Here is a 14,260-nt window from a genome sequence, read left to right as displayed (position 1 = left end):
GCCCAAATCCCATGCTCTTGGCACAAGCACACGTGGAGCCACTGTTGATGGTGCCGCTGATGTGCGGGGCCCAACAGAACAAAATGTACTGGTCAGTGGTCACAGAGACCACCCCATGCAAGTTACCATGCCACTGTAGAGTGAGAGATTGCAGTCCTGTTAAATGTGGTTGCAATTGCACCTGCTGTTTGACATGGGCTCCTTCTTGCCCACTGCATAAATTAGCAGTCATCTGTTACTGTAATTGACCATGGTCCATTACCTCCTCTCCTTTGGGCAGCAGTGCCTGTGGTTCAAGATGCTAACCATGTACGTGAAACAATGCTATGAGCTATATCATCAAACTTGCCATGCTCATACATCCTCTGTTTCCTAATGATTCTCCCCTGTGTTAAGTCATCCAGATGTTATCTCCTGGCCATGTTGTAATGAAGAACAACATCACAGTGTGTAACAGCTCACTGATTGACACATACTGTCTTTTCCGTTTCTCCCACTGCCATGTGTTGTGGAGCCAGCCTCATTTGGTGCTACAGTCATGCTGACCTCATGCCACGTGCACTTCCTGTGCATGACTGGGAGAGCTCCAGCAACATGCTCTCCCACTTTAATTTATTTCCACCTGGCAGTTAACACAAATGTCTAAGTTTTGCAGAGCAGTTTAAATATAATGTGGCAATGGATGGGTGAGAGAGAGAAAGTAAACAGGTGCTCTAGTGATGAATACATCTGTAATGAACAAATCAATGTGGAAAAATGGCCACAGCTAATGGAAATTTCTTTAACAGAACAGGACGCAGAAACTGAGAGACAGAAAACAGCAGTTTACAATATGAGACTTGAATGTTTCATTGGTAGTGTACTCCTGGGCACTGTTCCCACATCATCTGCTAGGACACAAATTTACTCTGGTGACAGTAAATCAGTATTGATCTTTCACTCAGCAGCTGCAGCTATGTTTTGGCACTTCCCCAGTAGGACCATGTCTAGTAATGCATAGACTGTCTGAAAAGAAAGTAAACACACCAGGGAGACAGAGAAATGAAAGCTTTCAATGACGGAGATGATGTATTACAGATATAACAGGATATGCAATTATGTATGACAACTTCCTTTTAAAAAGAATCCCAGAGGCTGAGAGCAGTCACAATGAGAAAAAGAACTGGTAAATGGAGTAAAAGTGGTGAGTGAAAGGAGGGGTCTTATTTAAGCATCTGTATACATCACATCAATAAACACAAAAAATAAGAAATATCTGAGTACCCTAGGGACATCCGAGTCAGAGTGAACTTTTCAAATGCAAGCTATTTGTGAAAATTATATTATCTGGAAAAAAATTCGAAAATGAGGCAGCTCACTGAAGTGGAACAAAAGCAGTAAAAAAGACTATGCTTATTAAAAGCAGAGCAGCAGATGGTAAATGTCTATACGGGGTGCAGTGCCATTATGTGTAATGTAGTAATGATTGCAGTGCTGTGGGAACACAGAATGTACATCAGCAGCAGGTTGTAAGTATCCCACAAGAGAGCAGTGGTTAGACAACATGTTTCCCAGCAATGGGTGGAAGCACTTGGAGAAAATCCACACACCATCACTAAGACAAAATGCACATTGTATTTGGAATTTTGAGAAGAGGACTGGACAACAATCATAATCACAAGAGCTATCAGGATAAGCAACACCATAAAAAATATAGCTGTGGAACACGATACATAGCCAAAATGCCAATGCAAAGTAATGAGATACATCCCATGATCACTGTCTTCTGGGTAACCACCTGCATAGATTGATAAATGTAACCAAGATTCTTGTTACACCACATTCCCTGATTTTATCAACTCCCAATCAAACTGTCATCTTTCAATCTAATTTAGATTCAAGCTTTGCTATAAACCAACCTGTCCCCACAACATTCACTCCAAAGCAACAGTAAGAAAAGATAATAATGGTGAAGTAGTTGAAAAATCAGAGAAACTGTTAACAGCCTGTGGAGAATATCTAGTGGTTTAAATTTCAGAGCTCAGTCTGTACACCTCAAATTACTGACATAAAACTACCCTCCCAGTGGCTGTCTGCAAGTGACACTTTGCCAACCTTATAGGAATTACAGGAAAAGTGCCCTGGCTGAAGACTTTGTATCCACAAAATGCCACAATGGACACTGGATTTCTTTTCATCTGTAACAATGCTACACTGAAATACATTATCACCCACAAGATGCAGATACCTTCAAGAAATACTGGCAGATTATTCAAGAAATATCAAATAAGGTTTGTCTTCCTATTCTATAAAGACAACCTAGGTCTAAGGAGACCAGGAATATATAAACTCCAGTGCCAGTGTGGGAAATCATACAATTGTGAGCTGTGTCGCACAGTTAAAGAAACATATGCAATGGAGATAGATGTCACACAAGATCAGCCAGAAAAATCTGTTGTTGCCGAACAGTCTTGACACGGAACACAGCGTGAAGTACAGAGGGACAAAGATCCCATAGTTCGCCTTGCTTAAAGAAGCAGTCGAAAAATGTATAACCAATGACCTCATTAACAGAGATGGGGGATTTCAACTTGCCAAAGCATGCAAACTAGCATTTGTGGTACTAAAGCATCAATGACCACAGACAAATGAATCCAACAAGTATGACGACTTACAGTGCCACCCCTTTGAACCTGCACTTTTCAAGCGAGAAAGAGTTTACACTGGTGAGACACAACAGTAATATACCAGTAAGCATATGAAGATGATGAGCAGCTGCATCATTAAAATTCTGTACAGCTTTCACAACTTCATCGACCATGACTTCTGTGAACTACTGAAACTGCAGTTACATACTTCGTAACAGATTTACGGAAGGCAACAACAAATCCCACATCTGCACCATTACCATGCCCAGGAAGACAATGCGGGATTATTTGTCATGGCCACTTCCTTTTAGTTCCATCCCATATTACACTCGGCACCAAATTATTTTATAGGATCTCTCCCACTGTCTTTCTTTTCCTGTATGACTTTTCATTAATAATGCTTTTTCTACAGCCATATTATTATCTATGTTTCTTGTCAACATGTTTGGGGATCACTCAAATATGTATGCTCAGTTGGTGTCTAATATACATTTGAATATCAATAATTACTTACAATATGTATATTGTCTACTGCTGTTCTTCCTTTCATTTATTCATTCACCTCTCCTTACTCCATGTGAAGGCATTCTGGTTTGCTACTATTTAGAAACAGTTTCTATAGGAAACTAATCAAATTACTGTTTTTGTCATAAACAGTCAGTTACACTTAATATCTGAGTAGCTTATTTAGGAACAGTATTCAAATTTTACATCAAAGCTTTTCAGGCCTGTGCACATCAGTGTCCAAACAGGTAAGTTTGAGTTTAGTTCTGGAGATTTCTTAGATAAATGAGTATTCTATAGTAGGTCAACATTTCATGGATTACGCACTACCACAGATATATTGCACCTACAGATACCATATGTCTGATTAACACGGATGTCATAAAAATGGCGAACATGAACCAGTAATCAAGATCCAATATATGTGAAACTTAAGTGACATCAGGAATTACATCGAATCTCGTGGAATCACATTCATGGACTCTACCAATTCTGAAATCGAACTGGCAACTTTCAATCTAACCTATTCCTCAGGCTACGCTAAAGATTGGTATACCACTGCAACCTATAAAGCAACCACTCGTCTATAGCAGATTGACACGTAGAGTACAGTAGCATATAACAGAAAACAGCATTCATTCTAGCTTTTGAGCATTGTCCCCTTTTTTCCAGCCATAGTACACACAGTCACACATTTGGTTGTGTGTATGAATGGGTGCACTGCTACAAAAAGAGCTGTTGCTTGAAAGCTAGTGTGAAGCTGTTCTCTGTTACATGTTACTGCGCTCCATGCATTGGTCTGTTACAGGGCCAGTGGTTGCATTTCCCTTATTTTACATATTGCTCCATCCACGAATTTCCATTATTGTTATATGATGTGTAAACTTTTTAAATCTCAACACAGCACTCAAGTCAAGCCTTTCAACAACCCAAAATTTACACAGTGCATAGGATTTTGGTTCCTAGCTTCCACCTACAAAGATGTTACATGACAACCGATACAATCCCATCCCATGTCTATAATTGATTCTGCTAATAATGTACCTGAATTGTCCAACTTTTTCAGAACAATCTTTGAGTGTTTGTTAGCTACATATAGGGTCAATCCAAATGAAGTGGTCCAATAAAAATTAAGTTGGTTGCTTGACCATTTTTAAATATTTTAATTTTTTTATATGTGATTACCCCATAATTGAGAAGTTTAAAACAACTTTTTAAAAAATTTTACATTTCACCTTTACTGAATGGTGGACATTTTTATTTGTAAGCACATGACCATGTTTCAGTTTAGAGACTTAGCAAAAACATGAATATCCCTGCTCTAGGTTAACTTACAATGTTGCAATTGACATGATCATTTTTAGAAAAGTGTCCTCTACAACATTGTCTATTACACAAAATACCCTAAATTCAAAAATAACCAGTCAAAATGACCTCCAAAGTTTGGTATCCAAATTTTCAAAAATCCACATTTTAGGCACAAAAATAACAAACAAGGAGTGATTTATGAGAGTCTATTTCTTTCCTATAGTTAGATATCATACACTACTAGCCTCATATACAGCAAGAACACTTACAAATGCTTCCTTAATTCTTTTATTAATTTTTGAAATTTGTAAAGTTTCATTTTTTGTTAAGTTTGAGATTAATTATCTCAGGTGGGACTGAATATAAAAATACGATTTTTGCTCAGTTTGTACACCTATATGATAGCAATGTACTGTAAAAATTTCAATATTGATATCTGACTGTGAACAAAGATTTGAATTTTTGAAAATGAGGAAATAATTCACATTATTCTACAACTGATCTTATGGCTGTTGCCTATTCCTGTGTGATACTGGCGGGATATAATCAATTGTTATTGAAGCAAGGTACTGAATTATGCCTTGTTCCTTTTATTGCTATACATTTATCAAATCTGGTTTGAAGTGTCATTTTCATATGCAGAACGACTTCTTTCTTGATCAGAAAATAGGTAATGCCTTTAATATAATCCTTGCAAAAGATATACATGTCCTGTAGTGTGAGAATTTGGTCTGTGGTTGGTCTTTGTAGGCTGGCTCTACTTACTTCATGTTTTGTTGTACCTCCTACTCCATCACATGCATTTTTACCATGGCAAGATGCAAAAAAGTGCCATTCAGCCTCCAACCCAAAGTCTACTTTGTGGTTGCACAGATTTGAAAAATTCTTTTTGTTCTTATACTGACCACCACTTCCAACTGAAAAGTACATCATCTTCTCAACCTTGGGAAAATTTTTTTATGTAATTTATTACATACTTTTGAAACACGTGTACAGCCAAAGTGTTGTGCTGCAAGTAGTCACTTAGAACGCAAATTGAAAAACTACAAACTACATCTTTCTCATTTTTAAAGTAGAGAATAAATGGATGCACTGTTGCCTGGTCATTGACCCAGTGGTGCCCTTGTATTGCATCCTGAATCACATTGAGTTGAGTTGAGTTGATTTGGAGGAAGAGACCAAACAGCGAGATCATCGGTCTCATCGGATTAGGGAAGGATGAGGAAGGAAGTCGGCCGTGCCCTTTCAAAGGAACCATCCCGGCATTTACCTGAAGCGATTTAGGGAAATCACGGAAAACCTAAATCAGGATGGCCAGACGCGGGATTGAACCGTCGCCCTCCTGAATGCGAGTCCAGTGTGCTAACCACTGCGCCACCTCGCTCGGTCCTGAACCACAAATGTAAAATTTTCTGCAAAATCAGCTAGCACTATGCATTCTGTTTCATGCAGTTGTGCCTTTTTGTCTTTCAAAAACTTAAGTTTGGATTTTAGAAACATAGTGGTGACTTTTGAGTTTTTGTAAGTTATCAATTAACGATTCGAAGTACTCTTCCTGAGATTTAACCACTGTTATCATTTCTGTCCTGTCAGTTGTGACCCACTGTTTGAAGGTAATACTGTTTGGCATTTCCTCATCATATTTGTGAAACAAATCAATAATGGTTTCCTTGCCAGGGCATTTATTACACAAACTCATGATGCAGTCATAACCGTTAGTGTCACAGACCATTAAATCTAGTAACTCTTTGTAGTTAAGATCACCTGCATCATCAGTTTGACATTTTGATGATATAAACAAACACATACGGAGTGTGTCCCTGAGGATCCAGCCAAAATACACCACTCAGGGCAGAGATCACAAAATTTTGGCCTTCCAATTTTGCATTCTCCTTCTCCCCTCCCCCGACCATGAGTCAGGGAGCAAACTACAAAATGCTAACAGCTTCCTCATTATGAATATGAATGTCATTAACAAGGTTACATGATTCTGGTTCTGGATTCACAACAAATATTTTTGAGTAACAATTTGGGCACAGGGAACTTCCAGGAGTCACATTACGTTTCACTTGGGAAGCTGTTTCACTCTCACATAACAAGGACAAATGTTCAAGTTTCATTTCCCTTGAACCTTTAGTAATAGGCTTTTTACGAACTTTTAAGTGGCTCACAGCACTTTCTTCCAAAAATGTGGTTGTACTTCAGAATATATTTCCTCCCATGATACACACACATTGATGTTACAGGAGAACATACTCGAAATTTAAACAAAGTTTGTCTAACTTCATCAAAGCCATTGACATTTTTCAAGTTTTTTTAAACTAAACTGTAAACTGTTTTGTGACACACTTCACTTGCTATTTGTCCAACAGAGCACTGTTCATCCATGTTATTGCATTCCAGTTAATCTCTCAAAATTAATTACAAATTACACACAGAATGAAGCACATAACACATTCTACACTCTCGATGAAGTATGTACATCCACTCTAACAGAGGTTTCAGGACAGACTGACTACAACAATCCCACACCCAGCAATAATGTACTTCTTTATTGACAATAAACCAAAACGTAAATGGGCATTTTTATTACCACAGAACAAAAGGGAAAGCACCTATTGTTTAATATTGCATTATTAAAAATAAATAAACTAAATGAATACTGAGTGATAGTATTAACTAAATATATGTCACAATTAAATTTTATTACAATGAAACAATAAACCATTTAAATAGGCAACAGCCATAAGATCAGTTGTAGAGTAATGCAAATTATTTCCTCATTTTCATACCTTAGTTCACAGTAAGATATCAATGCTGAAATTTTTACAGTACATTGCTATCATATAGGTGTACAAACTGTGCAAAAATCACATTTTTATATTCAGTTCCACCTGAGATAAACTAACCCCAAACTTTACAAAAAAATGAAACTTTACAAATTTCAAAAATTCATGAAAAATTAAGGAAGCATTTGTAAGTGTTCTTCCTCTATATGAGGCTAGTAGTGTATGATATTTAACTATAGGAAAGAAATAGACACTCATAAATCACTCCTGGTTTGTTATTTTTGGGCCTAAGAAGTGGATTTATGAAAATTTGGATACCAAATTTTGGAGGTCATTTTGACTGGTTATTTTTGAATTTAGGGTATTTTGTGTAATAGACAACATTGTGGAGGGCACTTTTCTGAAAACGATCACGTCAATTGTAATGTTGAAAGTTAACCCAGTGCAGAGATATTCATATTTTGCTAACGTCTCTAAACTGAAAAATCGTCATGTGCCTACAAATAAAAATGGCCACCATCCAGTAAATGTGCAAGATAAATTATTTAAAAAAACTGTTTTGAACTTCTCAAATATAGGACAATCACATATAAAAAAATTAAAATATTTAAAAATGGTCAAGCAACCATCACTCGACCACTTCATATGGGTTGACCCTATATCCAATGATACATACATACAGAGCTCAGTTAAGTGGCGTGTAATCTTGGGGATTACAAAAGTGTCCAATTCCACTATCTGCTTTCATTCATAACATCATCAATATGGCGGAAATGGCTATTCTAAGCATCTCCAATATGGCGCTAATGATGTCACTACATACACACAGCAACAAACACGAAAATCAGTATAAATACGAGAATAACATCTCCCTCCTAAAATACAATCAAACTAATGGTACAACAGCGGGAAACTGGGGGTTTTAGGGATGGGACAAGCTAAATAAATAAATAAATATATAAAAAAACCACCACAATCCCAAAACACACAAAATGATGAACAAAATAAATAATTACAAAATCTACAGGACTGCCACTCCCCTTGACCTATGTAGGTCAACCGCAGCAGACAATATCAAAACACCAACACCTAAAACAAAAACTATGGAAATTGGAATCAGACATTTCCCTTGACAACAGCTGACGATGCTGAAACACCAATACCTACACATAAAACTATGAAAATTAGAATTGGTCATCTCCCTTGACCTAGTGATACTAAAAAAAACCAACACCTACAACCACGAAAAACAAAACTACAAACACAACAAACTCATAAACTCCACGCCTTAATGACTTCACTCACCACAACGCCTTGGGTCAAAGCAGACAGGTGGAATCGGATGCTTCCGTTGACCCTAATCTTGGTATGTGCAGAGCATATAGGAAATTGGTCATGAACAACAGATGGAGTGTTTCAGTTTTCACTTTGTGTAACAATTAATAGTATATATTAATCTCCCATGAATGGGATTACAAACAAGAAGAAGAAGAAGAAGAAGAAGAAGCAGAAGCAGAAGGAGAAGGGTTAGAGGTGGACAGAGATGTAGTGAGACGGAGGCAGGAGGAAATAGAGAGGCAGTGGCAGAGGTGATGACAGTACTTCCATACATATTTAGCAATTGTGAAACATTGCTAGGGTTAATAGTACTCAAGAAGCAGCCCTGGGAATATTTTATGTAAAGTATTTTCAAAATAAGATGTTGAGCTTCCAATTACACATTTCACTTATGGTTGTTATGAGAAAGTAACCAAGCTGCTACTCCCCACACCACCAGAGCTCTTCTGTAACTATTGATTGGACATTTATTGCAAACAAATACTCCAGTTGCCAATTATATTTTAGTTTTGCTGTCAACTAGTTTTGAATCAATTACAAATTCTTCATCCGAACTATGAGTGGTTAAGACTAGGACATCATGGTAACATGCTAAAACATGTAGAATTGGGAAATAGGTTATTATCCACTATGTTGTTTGATCGTGTGTCCTTCCTGTTCACAGTGTAACCACTTACATGATTTGTAACTGAGTCAAATCTGCATGTGTGGATAAAACTGCAGTGTGACTGTCTAGCAGAGTATTTGATTTCAATTAGTCTGGCTACACTTTACGTACAAACAAAAGAAGAAGAATGAGAAGAAGACTAGCAGGAAGAAGAAGAAGAAGAAGAAGAAGAAGAAAACTTCCAGAAGTGCCTCACATAATACACTTTATGGGTTATATGTCCATCAAACAATGCTTAATTACTGTTTCCAAAGTTGCTCAGGCAGGAATTGGGAGGAAGAATTACATACATAGTGTAAACACCCCCCGTCCTTGCATTTTTCATAGTTGGTGTACAACTTACGACTAACAGCGTATCTTAGGAGGAATGGTAACTATTAAGGGATATGACAGATCGATCATTCAAAGCAAAAAAGTCTAGTAAAGATGGACTCTAAATGCATACCTTAAGAGCTATGAGCACTACATCTTCACTACTGGGAAACACATCTCTTCTATTGAACAAGTGCTCATACCTCTTTAAGGTATGCCTTTTAGAGACCATGTTTTACTGGACCTTTTTGTTTGTTTGTTTGTTTGTTTTGGTGCATACCACATCCTCCAAAGTCTGGGAAGGCAGGATCCTGCAGTTTAAGAGATTTGTTTCACAGTATCTCAGATGATGATGTGCTCATAGTTCTTAAGGGACGCATTTTAGATCCCATGCTTACTAGACTTTCTTGCTTTTAATGACTGTTTTTGTCATATCCATGAATATTAACCATTTCTCTTCAAACACCCAGTATTTGGAAAATACGCCAGAAACTGCAGAAATCTCTGGATATTTTGGCAACATACCAGCATGACATGGCAGGCAGCGTCCATACTGTGGAATCTAGTGCTATTCTAATTTGACATGTCACTTGGTAACTAGGCCTACTTAGGTATATAGCAACACTATGAAAGTCTTGTACACCTATCACAAATGTGGAATTCGTTAGCTTTCAACAACCACTTGTGCAAGTGGCAAGTAATGGGACAGGATGCACGAGTTGTTCAATTTAACTCTAAGTATAAACATAGCAAAAAGCATTCCTTATTACAGCTCGAAGATTTGTCAATGGGGTTGTCAATATGATTTTATTTCGATTTCTCAATTAAAGGTGGTAAAATTTTAAAACCGCTGTGTAACTCATTTTCACAATAAAAAGGGCTGGATGCATGAAACTATCTTAAAGCTATATGATAACTTACCTCCTCTACTTCCTTCAACCATCTGTCAATTCCATCAAATGACCACTTGTTCGTGATGTCATAGACTAGGAGTATACCCTGGGCACCTCTGGAATACGACCTGATGATAGTACAAAATCGGCCCTGTCCTGAAGTGTCCCATAGCTGTAGTTTAACTCTTTTTCCATCAAGGAGTATAGTGGTGGTCTTATATGCTGAAAGTTATACATATTTATTAACAGACATTCAGCGATGTCTTCGCGTTATTTAAGTTATTAGTCGTAATGAAGTTACAAAGTATTACCACTTCCACTACAGAACGGCGATTCCGAGGATCCATCCTCTAGACCACTCAGTATTTCTTGTTTACCTACGTCACTGTCACCTACTAATAAAAATTTTAACAAATAATCATACTGCTTTTGTTGAGTAGCTGGTCTTGGCTCCACTGCCATAACACAATCCCTTGTTTTTCTCGCGCATAATAAATATATCTTTCAGCGTCCGCTTACTAAATCTGCTACTGTTATTTCCGTTTGCACTACAAAACACACTTCACTTATAATTCGTTGTCCATGGCGCAAAAATAAGACTGCATCTTGTCTCTTTCTCCCTATTTCATCCTCACATCACAGCACATTACTCCTATCTCCATCTTCTTATGCGTTTCTCACTTTCGTCAATCACAACGCAATCCAGAGAGCAGCACTGGGTGACAAACAAAGAACTGAAGTAAGAAATGTTTCGCTTCACTCAGTTCACTGATGCATGAGAATGTAAACAAAGAATTAGCTTTTGGGTGCTGAATCTGGAGCGTTGCCATCAACTTAAATGCTACGAGGCGAAAAACGGAGCGTCAGACACATGCAATTATAGTTGTGACATTAGGGCATCTTGAACACAGCCATCGAACTGCCACTCTGCAAGAGAGAACAAATTTGCATAGTATTGGGATTTCCAACCAAGAGATACGTAGGAATAAACAGTTTGAACTTCTTGCGTTTACAATGACTTCAGAAATTGTGGAGAAAATGTCATTTTCTGTTAATGTGAGAGTTCAGTTTTACCTCGCAACAGAATTATGTACCACATATACATGTAAGATATTCTTCAGATGTTTTGTATTTTATTTACAGCTGCCTCTTTTGACGAGAGCAACATCGGACAGTGATGAACAAACTCCAGGATATATGTTCGCACAGATTGAAGGTATCCTTTAAAGAGAGATTTTTTTTTTTTTTTACTACCAGCATAAACAATCGCATCACTTCAACTACTTAATGGTAAGACTGAAGACTAGGTCCGGACCAATTAAAGGAAATTGACCCGGTTGTACTGTGGACGTAGGCAGGACTGCAGTTATTATAGAGGGTTCTCTCAGACTTCCCATCACATTTTTTTCCATGTATAAAGCCATTGTTTTGGCGAATGTAAACTTTCATGCATTCCTGTTCATTACACCTCCTGAAAGTAGACTTTATGGAAACTCGTAAACATTTGGCTTCTCTACGCGTCAATTCGTTACTACTCCCAGATTTTCTGTTTTCACATTAGTTAGCATCACCAACTCCCAACCAAATTGTGACCTTCCAACCTAACCTAGATCCCTGACTGTGTACACAACAGATTGGTCTGTCACCATAACCAAGATTTCAGAGGGACCCAATACGTAACTTTAACACAGTATTTAAAACAGCGATTTTTACAATATATTTTTATTTTGTGTATAACTAAAATAACACTCTACACACTCACAGATTATCATCATAGATGTAAAATTACATATTCACAACATAACTGTGCGGAAAAACACTTTTCAGTTAATGACCAATAATTGTATATGAAAGCAGCTTTAAGAGTGCCACTCAATTTTACTATTAAGGGAGAAACTATGCCACATTTTAAAAGATGAAGTAGGCAACGATTATATATTCTTACTGCGTGTGCTCCATGTAGACCTTCCTCAAACAATTCAAACAAATCAGAACACCACATTGTTTACATGAATATTTTTCCTCAGCAAACAAAGAGGGCTTTTCATTTTAAAACAATTCTTTCTATGTTTGGGGCTCATCTTGTGTATGTGTAGCATTCTTCTGATGCTGTCACTCAACTCTCATGGCACATAAGAGGCTAAGCAAGGTCCGTTACTAGAGTCTTTGTTAAGATCAGTCTTGTCAGTACTTCTGCCGTAGGATAAGCTCGATATAACACATAACAATTCACAGCACAAGCAACATCCACTAATGTTTAGAAAATGGCCAAAGGCCATCTTCTAGTTTGGTGACTTCATAAATAAATTGCACAGTTTTGGTCAAGACATTCCATGCCATCTTTTGTTGTGTTACGAAACATGTTAATCTTGGGGGTTTCTCATCCAGGATCATTACTTGCTGAATGTTCCACAGATGAGACAAGTATAGCACCTTTAGACATTTTAAGCAAAAAGGAAAGAAGTGTAATGTTTTCAGTAAAAGTGTAAACAGTTGTCTTCACTAATCAATTTTGATTTAATAGAAATTATTGTTTCCTTTCAGTGTACTGATGTATGTGCGGCCTTCTTTTTCTTTTTTTTTTTTCTAAAAAAAAAAAAGATGGGGGGGGGGGGAATCTTCATTGATCAGTTCTACTGATAAGTACCTCTTGTCACATGTGACATTTCTCCACATTTTCAACAGCAACCATTATCACAGCAACGTATTTTCACCATCTGGCCCTGTCTTGGGCTATTTCCTTCCATTCACCTTCAATACCTAGGCTCCTCAAATCAGCCTTAAATTGTCCTCCCATCTACGCCTCGGTCTCTCCACAGGACGTTTTCCCTCTAAGTGCCCTACCAGTACTCTGTGCACTGCCCTGCCCTCATCCATTTGAGCTAGGGGCCCATTGCAGCCTACGTGATTTAATAATACTGATTATGTCAGGGCTTGAATAGAGTTTGTGAACCTCTTCGTTGTGCAGTTTTCGCATCTCTCCGCTAATGTCATCCCTTTTTGCCCCGAAAATTTTCCTCAAAATTTTGTTTTCATATACTCGAAACGGCTTTTCATTTTGCACAGTGAGAGACGAAGCCTCTCACCCATACAGCATAACTGGTAGAATAATAGTTTTGTGTATTCTAATCTTTAAATTCCTAGACCATATCCGTGATGAAAGTAATCTATTCAGTGAGAAGTTGCACGCATTTACCACCCGTAATCTCTTCTTCAGTTCGGATTCAATCTCATTTCTCGAAGTGATGTCCACGCTTAGATACTTAAATGTGTTCTTTTTTTCAAACTGCATGTCTCCAACTCTTAACATTTCCTGATCTACTGCTGTTGGCATTCTAGTAGTAACCAGGTATTTAGTTTTGTCTTCACTTATCCTTAGACCTACATCTTCACTAGCCTTGATTAATGCATTTGCATCTGCTGTTACGGATTCTTTCCTATCGCTAATGATGTATAGATCATCTGCATACCCTAATACCTTAATATTTCGATTTAACTCCACACCCTCTGAATTATCTGCTGCCATTCGTACAATATATTCTAGGACTAAATTAAAAAGTAGCGGGGACAGGGCATCTCCATGCTTAAGTCAGTTCTTTATTACAAATTCTTCTGACTCCAATTTCCCCATGCGTACTCTACCTTTTGTGTTTTTCAAACTCGCTTCTATAAGTCTAACATACTTCTTTGGTATACCAAGTTCCAGAAGAATTCTGTACAATTTTGATTCAAATACTGAATCATATACTTTTGTAAAATCTGTGAAAATATTATGAACTGATTTATTGTATTCCCATTTCTTTTCAAAAATTTGACACAGGG

At 37.5% G+C, this 14,260-nt stretch overlaps 2 protein-coding genes across 2 annotated transcripts in view; one reads left to right on the top strand and one right to left on the bottom strand.

The window, feature by feature from the left end:
• LOC124596116 (ras-related protein Rab-40C) overlaps nucleotides 1-11,144 on the bottom strand; it is a 32,076-nt gene extending 20,932 nt beyond the window's left edge. Inside the window, exons 1-2 of the mRNA XM_047135130.1 lie at nucleotides 10,750-11,144; nucleotides 10,467-10,660 (exon numbers count right to left, since the gene is read on the bottom strand). Coding sequence (XP_046991086.1) covers nucleotides 10,467-10,660; nucleotides 10,750-10,900 — 345 coding nt within the window. The 5' untranslated portion in view covers nucleotides 10,901-11,144. The remainder of the gene's footprint in view (nucleotides 1-10,466; nucleotides 10,661-10,749) is intronic.
• Nucleotides 11,145-11,150: 6 nt separating this feature from the next.
• Nucleotides 11,151-14,260, top strand: part of LOC124596115 (AP-4 complex accessory subunit Tepsin-like) — a 102,521-nt gene continuing 99,411 nt past the window's right edge. The window contains exons 1-2 of the mRNA XM_047135129.1: nucleotides 11,151-11,494; nucleotides 11,582-11,654. Of these exons, the coding sequence (XP_046991085.1) occupies nucleotides 11,453-11,494; nucleotides 11,582-11,654 (115 nt within the window). The 5' untranslated portion in view covers nucleotides 11,151-11,452. The remainder of the gene's footprint in view (nucleotides 11,495-11,581; nucleotides 11,655-14,260) is intronic.

The sequence above is a fragment of the Schistocerca americana genome, chromosome 2 (genome assembly GCF_021461395.2).
Source record: "Schistocerca americana isolate TAMUIC-IGC-003095 chromosome 2, iqSchAmer2.1, whole genome shotgun sequence".
Taxonomy (NCBI): Eukaryota; Metazoa; Arthropoda; class Insecta; order Orthoptera; family Acrididae; genus Schistocerca; species Schistocerca americana.
This window is presented reverse-complemented; position numbering and strand designations above follow the sequence as displayed.